Genomic DNA, 12,173 nt, shown 5'->3' on the forward strand with positions numbered 1-12,173 from the left:
AAATATGATGTGTACTGTCGTAAACCATGCACCCTGTCTTCACTTTGGAATAGGATCCAAATGATGCGCACATAAATCACATCAGTCGCTTTGATGCGAAGTACGGAAGGAGTCGTGACTTTTAGTACTCAGAAATGTAGCAATTTTGAAGCCATCATTTGGAATATTCAGTTTGACCGGAAAGTACACTTATTTTTTCAGACTGGACTATAATCTTACTTTCCCCCCGTAATTTAACGTTGTAGGCTGGAAAATAATTTTTCTGTGACAGTTCAAATATGTATACATTTTTTGACGTACCCGGTATTTCGAACTTGGTTTTTCTTTTAGAGTGAAGAAGTGTGTGACAGGTTCTGTCAATTTTGCTGTAATTCCTTGACTTCATTCTTCTTCATTGATCTATTACTGTCTAGTTTTGTTTAAGTGTTTTGCCAGGAGATACTACCCTAGTTACTTACACTTAGTACAGTAACAAAGTCAATAGAACAATGATATAGGCAGTTTTAGAAGACCTCATATTTTCCCAGGAAATGTCCTCGTTTTTCTTATTAAAAATGCGTCTGTGTGGCTTTTTAAAATATGATAAATGTTGGATTTTTAGAAGAAAACTAATAAGAACAGGTTTGTTTCTTACGAGTAGGCCTATAAGTAATCTAAATGAGATTTCCCTAGTACCAAACAAAATCAACTGTATGCTCAAACAACTAATGATCTTAGACCTTATACAGAGTCGTTTTGACGTATGATTAGCAGATTTGATGTATGATTTTAGCAGAGTCGATTTGATGTATGACTAAAGGCCTAACTACTGCAGGAAACATGTTAGTCGAACTCTTTAGTATGGCACTAATAACGCGTCAAAACGACTCTGCATAAGGCCTATGTCTCTACTTCAATTACAGGAAATTGCTTTTGTTTTCAGATTGGTACTGCTGATGACGTCATACGATTTCGCTTATTTTATCTTTCAGTTCTGCATTGAGTTCAGTGTTGCCATCTGGAGAGATAAATCCCATGGCGAAGCAGGGGCGGATCCAGGGGGGCGATCGCCCCGATCGCCCCTCCAGAAGAGGAAACTTTCTTATATATATATAACCCATCCCAGAGTTTGGAGCTCTTAAAAGTAGCTGTAAGTAGCAGTATTACGACCCACCGCCCCCCCCCCAGAAATCCGTCTTGGATCCGCCCCTGTGGCGAAGGGATTCTTTTCGTGGAAAGTTATGAAGGATTATATAATGACCCATTGTTCCCCAAAGACCACCAAGATATTTAACATAGTAATCTGTCTAGATATTTACCGCCTTATGCAGAGTTGTTTCGAAGTATGATTAGCGTCATACTAAAAGCCTGACTACTGCAGGAAACCTGTTAGTCGAACTCTTTAGTATGGCACTAATCACGCTTCAGAACGATTCTGCATAAGGCCCTTAAGGTTTATATAACGCTTACTTAGAGCGTTTTGTTTCAAGTGCCAATACTTGAAATGAAAGTTCTCTTTTTAGTTTTACCATATATTGTGAGTATCGTTGCTTTAATTCGTTCTTAACATATGTTAAATTAGTGACGTAGATCAATTTGCAGGAAAACTAAAACATCACCTATGTCTGTTTATATATGTAGTTCAAAAGTTGTTAACACCACAAAAATACGATGCCAGGCATAATGATAAAATTCCCAGTAAACAGTATTGCACAATGTTGTACGAAACGAATCCAGATAAATGAGTATTATCTTAATCTTATATCCCTCAATGCATTTGAATGGCGTAATAAATAGGAACATTTAAATAGTTGACGAAAAGGTGTTATTACTTTGTAAAATACTATTTTTATTGTGTTAATCAATTTCTAGATACGTTCATGAGAATAGTTATTGAAAATGTGTATTTTTATGTACTTCGCTTAATACTTCAAAAATACAATTGTGTATACATATACAGTAAAACTTCATTAACTCGGAGTAATAGGGAGATAAGCTGAGCAGATAAAGTCCAGATTATCTGAAATAACCGTAAAAACAGTAAAAGGACATTAAAACTGTTTATATCTACAAAACACGTTTATTATGGTGCATTTAAAGAGCTTAGTCCTAAACACATATACTGCTACTATATTGTAATATACTGCTATTTATAACAGTATACTGCCAACTGTATTACATATATGTTGTGTAATATATTTGCCAATAATGGGACAACTTCAGCCCAATATATTCTTAACGGTCACGAAACTATGTGAGGAATGCAATTGCTAACTTTTCGCATTCTGCCTTTTGCTTTGCCCCCTCGGATTAAGTGAAGTCCATCATACCCGTGTCTAAAGTAATGAAGCTTTACTGTACGTATATGTTACAAGTGTACATGCATCTTTATCATTTGATAAGTCTTATTCATGCACGAATTGGTGCAACATGTAAGATTATAAAGACGAAATAAACTTGGAGTGAATTGAATTACGATTGTATTACAAATTATGGTCATATAATTATCTATTCCTCAACTTTTCTTACAATTTTTATTATAAATATTATACTTTTAGTCTTTTTACATACGTACCTTAAAACAATAATCATCACTGTGCAAAGATTTGAGAATACGAAAAAAGTAATCGTGAAATAAAATGCCATAATTTCTCCTTTTTTCATATAATGCCAGCAAAGAACAGCCAAACCCACTGTCTGGAAAAGTGCAAGGATTGAAGTTATCAAAGAAGTTATTACACTTGATAAAGAGACAGGCATCACTGTGTTTGTAGTCTCAGTACTTGAATTCTTTAAAACTGGTTTGTTGGAATTTGTGTCCTTTGTGCCTTTAGTTTTAAATGGATAAGCACACAAAAGTGAACCTAAATCTGCATTTTCTACACTTGAATGTTCTGGGATACACCAAGGCAAGATAGGGAATTTGCTTGTCTTTTGTGACACATTGAATATAGTGCTACCAGCTGCTTTTAACTTTTCCAGTTCATCTTCCCTAAAAGAATCACATTTTTTACAGCATTTCTTTTTACTGTTGAATTCATTTTCAGTCACTACAGTTTGAGATGTTGTTTCATTTAACATAGACAGTTCTGCACAAGTGGAAACATCAAATTGGAGCGATTCACTCTGTGGTATTACATTTACCTCTTCCGTTTTAACTGATCGTTTATTACTGTGGCTGATCGAGCCAAGTTCATTTTCACTCGACGATGATGCAGTGTTGTTTGCTAATGGTATATCTGATGGCAGCTGGAAGCCACAAGTTTTATCACATGGAAAACAAAGAAATAGATCTTGGGAGGCATCAGTAGAAGTTTTTGCTTTATGTTTCCTCTTATGTTTCGGTTTGTTTCTTTTTAACTCTGCTAGTTTACTCTCATCCATCAAATTATCTGTTTTAGAAACTGAAGCCATAGCAATAGATCTGTCTGAAAAAAGTAATATTTATTAGATAGGTTAAGAAAAAGGAAGTTAAAGTGATATAAAAAAGGTTTTGTAATTAGACACATTTTAATATGCACTGCGATGTTCTTGACAATTTCAAATCTAACTGAGCCCTGATTTTGAAGCGTATAGAATAAACTGATATATGTACAGGATTTGTCTGGAAAGTAGTAGGACTGATTTTCTTCTTTTTTTTAAAAAAAAAAAAAGTCATCCACGATTTTGACACTTCGACTTAATAGTTTTTCAAATATGTCCCTTTTGCATCAACACAGCGTTTCCAGTGACTGCCAATCACGGAAGGCTCCCCTGGAACACAGAGATCATCAGCTCCCATCTTACGGCCTCTTGAATGGCCTGGATTGAGCCGTGATGCCGTTCTTTCGTGACCCTTTTCAGTCGGGGGAAAAGAAAGAAGTCTGCAGGAGCGACATCCGGGCTGTATAGTGGCTGGGGAAGCTGTGTGATGCTATGTTTGGTCAGGAAGTCCATGACAGCAAAGGCAGTGTGGCTCGGCGCATTGTCGAGATGAAGCTTCCATGATCCAGCGATTGCTGGATGGACGCGGGCGACTCGTTTTACTAAGATTTCGCACTTTCACTAAGTTTTCGTCACTTTTCGTCGTTGAAGGGTGTCCTGACTTTTGCTCATGTTCAACTTTCTTTCTTCCCTCCCGAAACAATTTGTGCCACTCTAAAGCACTTGATCGATCCATGGCATGATTCCCATAAACAATCTTAATCATACCATGGGTCTCACTTGCAGTTTTACCCAGTTTGTGATGCAAAACGTCATTGTATAACGCTGCTCTAACAAATGATTGATTTATTGTGGAGATGAAAATGTGCCTTGAAAGGGGTTCACCTTACACTCGTTCTACATTCCGTGAAGACTTGGAGACGACTGGCGGAGATTGGTGCGTTGGTAGCTAAGGCCCCCTTCCACCCAATCAGTGCAGTAACATCCCTCCCTCCTTCACCACATTTTGGCGTTAAAAAATCAATCCTACTTCCCGGGAAAACAACCCTGTATATAGATTCAGTGTCTCATGAACAGTGGCCATCTCGTATCTTATCAATCTTTTGAAATATGGGGTTTGTTTTTCAAAACTACTAGCCTTGTAGTTTTGGTGGTGCAAACATTTCAAAGTAAAACATTTTACAAAAACAATAGCAAATTAGAAGTATCAGCATTGGTATTTACAAATGACTTCTAGAACTTCTATTTCACGATATTTTACAACTTGTACAAAACATATTACAAGACTAATAGTTTTGATCTACCATTTCCGTCTTCAACAAATGCCCGTAATTTTAAAATCTACTGTAGTTTCCAATAACATCCTTGGTAGTTTTACAAGGTGAAACGAAACTCACTTGTTTTGAACATACACTATTTATCTAAACAAATTAAAAATTTCAACTGGTTGAAGTTTAGGGATCCCAAACTTCAGAAGTGAAAATCAGGTACACTATGCTTTTATCTTTAAAATGTACGATATAAAAGGGACAAAGTTGCATTCTCTTCCTTCCACTAGTGCAGTAAATATAAAAACTTAAATCCTTTCGTTTATAAAGATAAATACTGACAATATTCAATAAAAGTTATTATGGATTTGTCAGTTTAATTTTACTCCCTTTGTACTTTGAACTGCTATTTTCATAGACTGAAGAGTATTTTTTAAAAATGTATTTTTAGAACTACTTTTCTCTTGTTTGCCGCAAGCCGATACATTTAGCGTCCCAAAATTTACTCTCCAGGATGCTATAAGGGCCTTATGCAGAGTCGTTTTGACGTATGATTAGCGTCATACTAAAGGCCTGACTACTCAGGGCATTTTTTAAGCTACATTTTTATATCCAAATGGATACCCAGGCCCAGCAGTTTGGATGAGCAGTGCACTTCTTAAAATTATTGGAAGAGTACTTGGTCAATAAATTACTTGAATTATTGTAAATTTAAAATTACTTCAATATACTTTGATTTTGTGACTATATGTATTAGCATGTATTCTGTGGATAGGTATAAAAATGGAGAGCTTCATTCTTGAAATTTCAGATATTCCTCTTTCCTTCGTTTCGCGTACCCATTTGTCTACCTCGAGACGCTAGCACTTTCATTCTACTCTAATACAGAGAAAGTTAATAGACCTACTAAAGAGATAGAAAGATTGAAGCCGAAGTCTCACATGTAACCGTCGAAATGACGTTTGACTTACATATCTTTTGAATTGCCTCTAAGAGGAAATAACAGAAAAAAATACTTGCTATTTGGATATTTAATTTTTGTGAAATGGAATTTTTACTTATCTTTAGCTTATAACACTGTTTTGGTTCGTTACAATTAAGACTCATTATTTCTGATAAAATATTGTCAATAAAACTTTTACACTTTTGGGGAACACTGCGTTGCGACAATAGCCAGTTGTGTTCTGACTTGGTAACCTTAGAGATTTTCACTAAAAAAGCCACCGGCGTCGACACACTGAATCAGCAGATTCTTCTTGCTCTACATCTCGCCGTTTTCGATCATCGAAAACGGCGAGATGTAGAGCAAGAAGAATCTGTTGATTCAGTGTGTCGACGCCGATGGCTTTTTTAGTGAAAATCTTTCACGCTGAATGATTAATGTAGCTACGTGAAGCTATTACTAGTGGATAATGCTGATGCAGAAATGAAATATTCTGAGACTAAGAAGACTATTACCAATCTCTTCTGGAGCGCTGCAGAAATTTCTTGCTGCCTTACTTGCAATATCGCCTCACGGAATGTCAGTTGAACCAACTGTTTCATACTATAACCAGCTTCGAAGTGTTCATTGTTTGTTGATGAGTGAAAACACGACTAATAATTGACTTATGATATCGCTAAATGGAACGAATCCTGCAAACTATGATCCAAGACCGGGTATAGCGGAGATCTTGAAGCAAAAAGACAAACGGGAGAACAGGCCTGATAGTGGTGTTTATAAAAGGAGGAGTTTGTGAAGAAGTTTTTCAGAGTTGAATAATCTGTTATATTCAAACTCAGCATATTTATATTACATAGGTCTCTGTTGCGATGTGTTATCAGTCAGTACCCTTTATTCGGTGATAGATCATGTATCAATTTCCGTGACAGATGCAGGTTTTAAGACTGATAGTGATATTAACAGGTCCGTCAAACCAAAGGTAACTAGATGAGAAACTGACTCAAATATATTCTAAACATATTAAGAAACCAAACAATGTAGAAGAACACATTCAGATGTACAGTGTGAAAATAATAGCAAGAGTGTAACTAATAACAAGTGGTATAGCATGCTTTAAAGCTCGTGAGAAATCAAACAGTGTGAAACAGATTCAGCTTTAAAGTGTGAAAATAATATCAAGAGTATAACCATTAACGAATACCCTAAAATGCTTTAATACAGGTAAGAAACCAAATAATATGGAACAGGTTAAAATTTGAAGTGTGAAAATAATAGGCTTAGTAGAAATTAACCAGTTGCAAGTGGAATAGCACGCTTTAAAACAATGAGAAACCAAATAGTGTGAAACAGATTGAGATTTAAAGTGCAAAAATTATAGCAGAAGTGGAACCACTAACAAAAAGGCTTACATGCTATAATTTAAAATATTGATAAAATTAAAGCCATGAAGATAAATTTCTGATTACATTGTTTCTTAAAAAATCAAGTATTGATAGTAATATTTAGTATTGAATACATACTTATACACAAAACAATTTCGTTAGAAAAATGTTTAATCAAATTTACGTATTGTTATTTCCTTGATGAGTAATTTATGTCTTGTATTGTGTGTTTTGTATCCTTTCCATTTGTACCAGTAGCGCTTCCTTGTGTTTGTCCTGTCTATGTCAAACTTTAAAATATGGATAAATGAAGGAAATTATCGAATTATGATAGCACAATACGGTTTTATCTTTATCTGAAGGCGGATCTGAGCAAAATGTAAAAAAGAAAATGTCCGTTCCTGTATTTATGGTGATGTGTTGAATCGGAAATGAAATAGTTAGCAGAAATCTGACAAATATGTAATTTTGTATGTCGTTATTGAAAAGTGTAGATTATACTATAATGCACTTTAAAGAATCTCTGTGCGTTTAGATTCTGCTATGTGTGTCACATCTTGACGTAAAGGAAGAGTTGTGAAAAAGTTTCGACAGGGTCAATTGGACAAAACTTCTACAAATACTTAAAGAAACTGGGGTTAACTGAAGAAACCTACGACTCGTTCCTGTACAGTGGCCACAGAAATTCTTGATGTACAAAGTCCGTGGCTTAGGCAACCCAACTAACGCCTGCTCCAAGATTAATTACGCCTGGTAGTAGCTAGCACAGCAGCGTGAAGTTGCCTCCACCTGTTAAAAAAAAAGTGCCAGAAGCGAAAGTCGTATTAGCGACAGGAACTATTATGTCCTATGAGCGACCGATTCATTTACATTCAGATAGTGGAAGATGATATGATTCCATCTCGCAAAATATGTTTGCCTCTGACGTTATTAGCGCCCGAACAACCTTGGTATGAAATATGTACGTGCCAGTGATATTATTCCTCAAATATATTTTCCCTCTGCTGTGAGTGCAAATAAAACTTATTTTAATTTTGAGTTAGGTTTGACATAAAACATATCAAGTAACTTAGCGAGACAACAGGGATATTTCCATGAAAAGTATATTCCTATGTTATTATTGAAACTCCAGTTGTAATATCCCCTTTCTTTTAAAAGCTCTGTTTTCTGTACTTAATTTGATTCAAATCTAATTACTCACTAAGCACAGTAATATATTTTATTTTGAAAAACTTTAACGTGTAACAGTTTCGCCAACTATCTACTTTTTAGACTTCATAAGACACTGTGAATAAAATGAAAAACAAATGTCAATGCTAAAAGACAGCTTTTGACATCCCTTACATCTGATTGGCTATTCTCAACCAATCCCACCAATTACAATACAGTTCACTCTAAACAATCCAAAAGGTAAACAAACTCTTTAAACTACCTTTCCCCCTATTGTAAGCTACTAAAACGTAAACTAATTGCTTAATTTGCTTCCTCCCTTGTTTTGACTTATACAAAAAAAAAAAAAAAAAAAAAGAACCAAGATGGCGTTCAAGAGTAGTGGTGTAAATTCTCAAGCTGTTGATAAAAACAAGATAAAGTGTGATGAAACCTGCGGTAAGTGTAAGAGAAATGTTAAAAATGGCATTTTGTGTGTATCATGTGACAAATGGTTCCATTTCAAGTGTGGAAATATCAATAATGGTGACAGAAATCATAAAATGAAGGAACAGCTCGAGTGGTTTTGCCCAACATGCACAGAACATGGTGGACCAGTAAACATTGATACTTCTACTTGCGATACCGATAGTTTGCTAGAAATTATACGTGTTCTACAGGAAGACTTAAAACTACTAAAAATAGAAAATGAAACTTTACATCAAAGAGTTAAAGCAGTAGAGCTAAACCGTGAGAAGAAAAATCCATCGAAGTTTGAGTGGTCAAAAGTAAGTACTAGACAAAGGGGGTCTATATTTCATACAGGAATGACGCCAGAGTTTCCATTAGTATGTGAAAATAAATTTAGTGTTCTACAGAATGTTGACTGTGAAACTATGAACAACTCAAAGTGTTTGAAACAGAACGGAACCAACAGTAAAAGGACAATGAATAACGCCAAACTTACAGTGAATCCGGCCTTCAGTGCGGTAGACAAGAAAATAAGTGCAAGGAATAAACCTGGAACAGAGCCTCAAGTTTTTGTATATGCAGATAGCAATGGGAGGGGTCTAGCTGAGCAAATGAACCTCAATCTAAAACACAAGTTAAAGGCACAAGGAACCATTAAGCCTGGAGCAAAAAGTGCAGAGGTATTAAGTGGAATTAACTCAAAAATTGCAAATAAGGAGAAAAACTATGTTGTAATGTTAACCGGTACAAATGATGTGGCTTGTAACCAAGGAAATGAAGTTATTAAGAAAATTAGAGGTAAGCTTACTGAGCTAAATTACTGTAAAGTAGTGGTGGTAAATATTCCAAATAGGTATGACCTTATGGAAGACTCATGTGTAAATCAAGCTACTAAGGTCACTAACATGAAGCTGCAATCTTTGTGTAAACACTTCAGAAATGTGAAAATGGTAGATGTAAGTAAATTTGGTAGAGAAATGTTCACAAGGCATGGTTTGCACTTAAATAAAAGGGGAAAAGAATTTTTAAGCAATGAAATTTGTGATGTAATTAACAGTGATATGAGTAATAAATCTAGGTCTCAAGCAGCGTTGCCAATACCTTGGGAAGTAACTCAAAGTAAGAAGAATGTGGATGAGAGCACTTCTTTTTTAGTTCAAGGGTAAATTTAACACAGCGAGTAGGCTTACGTCTTTCACCAAAACGTACAAGGGTTTTCCATTGGGAAACAATTAACTATGGAAATTTTGTTGACGGAAATTCTGAAAGATGTAGATATTATTTGTATAACCGAACATTGGTGTGCACAAAACAATATAGAAACTATAAATTCACCAAATTTCAAGCTAGCAAGTAGTTTCTGTCGAGAAAAGAAAACAAGGCGTGGTTCAAGCATTTTTGTAAAACATAGTTTAAAATTTAAAGAATGCACTAAGTTTAAACATATAAACGATGAAAAAAATTTTGAATGTTGTATTTTGGAGTTCCAGTGGAAAAAATTGTAATGATCTGTATATATAGGACACCGGATAGTGAAGTTGAAATTTTTGTGCGTAACTTAGAAGTAATACTTTCACATTATAGTGGTACTAAATACAGCCCAGTAGTAGTAGGAGATCTAAATATGGATTTTTTGAAAGATATTGATGTAAAGATAAAAACATTATTGGGTACGTTTAATTTAAAACATTTAATAAATAAACCTACTAGGATAACTCCAACCAGTATATCAGCACTAGATCAGATTATTCTAAACTGTGACCACTTGAGCTCAAGGGCGCAAGTGATTAGTACCGGATTTTCTGATCATGAAGCTCAGATTGCTGAAATATGTGATAAACGCTTCTCTGTAACTCAAAAGTGTAAGAAATATAGTGTAAGAACTTTCAAAGTTACAAGGGTATTCAGTAATCAAAATATCAATTATTTCAATTATTTACTTAGTCACGAAACATGGGAAGGTGTACTTTCATTAAACAACGCAAATGATATATATAATGAATTCATAAAAATTTTTGCTTACTATTTTGATATAGCTTTTCCTAAAATGAAACTCGTGTTAAAATCCCAGAAGAAGGGACAATGGGTTACTCCTGAAGTACTAAAAGCAAGTGCTACAAACATAAATTTACATAAACTTAGTAAGGTTTTTAAAACAGGTTGTGCAAAGTCCTACTATAAACAATATAAAAAAGGTACAAGGAACTAATTAGAACGACTAAAAGGAATTACTACCAACTTAAACTTGCTTATGCATCGAATAAAACTAAAACCATGTGGAACATTATAAATAAAGAACTAAATGGTGGCAAAGAGACACCATATGTGGATACAATAATACATGAAGGGAACAGTGTATCAGACCCAAGGGAAAAAAGCAGAAATATTTAATATTTTTTTTATAAATGTTGTCGCAAAAATTATGGATGATGATAAAGTAAATAAATGTAAACAGAATGGCCACAAAGTAGTTACTGTAAATAATTTTAAACAAAGTTCAAATAAATGTGAAAAAACAATCTTACTACAGCCAGTATCAGAAGATGAAATAGCAAATATAATAAAATCTCTCAAAAACAAAAATACAGCTGGAATTGATGAAATCTCAGATAATTTATTGAAAAGATGTTTCAATCAGGTGACAAAGCCACTTTGTCATTTAGCAAATATATCACTTACAAATGGCGAGTATCCAGAAAAGTTAAAAATTGCGAAAGTTAAGCCCTTGTTTAAAAAAGGTGAAAAGCAAAACATAAATAACTACAGACCAATATCTCTCTTACCTGTCGTTGGAAAAGTTTTGGAAAAAATTATGTATAACAGGGTAATTAATTTTTTATTGAAAGAAAATGTTATTTCAACAAAACAACATGGCTTCCTTAAAGGTCGATCTGCAAATACGGCAATATTTAATTTCATTGAGAAAGTAAGAAATATTGTAGATAAGAAAGAAAACTGTATAGGAATCTTTCTTGATTTGTCTAAAGCTTTCGATACAGTACAACACAGTTTACTTTTGAACAAACTGGAGAACTATGGAATACGTGGTAAAGCAAGGGACTGGTTTGGTTCGTACTTAAAATATCGTAGGCAGGTCGTAGAAATAACGCATAAGAATAATAACATTGTAGAAAGCTATTTATCAGATGAATTATATATAAAACACGGAATTCCACAAGGATCTATTCTAGGGCCATTGCTCTTCCTTTTATATATATTAATGATTTTGAGAAAAGCATATCTTCGGCAGATGTTACCCTTTTCGCTGACGATACCACTCTGCTAGTGAGTGGAAAAAATGAAAAATTATTGGAACAGAATGCTAGGCAAACATTAAATGAAGTATCTCTTTGGATGAAGAGCAATAATCTTTTTGTTAATGTTGGAAAATCCATTGCTATAAATTTTCATAACAAGTGCAGTAAACCAATATACCCTAACCTATATCTGAACCAAAATAAAATTAACTATACAACACACTGTTTGTTTTTAGGTCTTACTATAGATCATAACCTGACATGGGAATTTCATATAGAGTCAGTTATTAATAAATTAAAT

General features: G+C 34.4%; 1 protein-coding gene across 3 annotated transcripts in view; it reads right to left on the reverse strand.

The window, feature by feature from the left end:
• LOC145683982 (uncharacterized) overlaps positions 1 to 12,173 on the reverse strand; it is a 78,170-nt gene that overhangs the window by 35,659 nt on the left and 30,338 nt on the right. For all 3 annotated transcript variants that reach the window (XM_081755732.1, XM_081755733.1, XM_081755735.1), the window contains exon 2: positions 2,555 to 3,407. In XM_081755732.1, the coding sequence (XP_081611858.1) occupies positions 2,555 to 3,393 (839 nt within the window). In that variant the 5' untranslated portion in view covers positions 3,394 to 3,407. The remainder of the gene's footprint in view (positions 1 to 2,554; positions 3,408 to 12,173) is intronic.

The sequence above is a fragment of the Thermobia domestica genome, chromosome 4, assembly GCF_964235325.1.
Source record: "Thermobia domestica chromosome 4, izTheDome1.hap1.1, whole genome shotgun sequence".
NCBI classification, from domain to species: Eukaryota; Metazoa; Arthropoda; class Insecta; order Zygentoma; family Lepismatidae; genus Thermobia; species Thermobia domestica.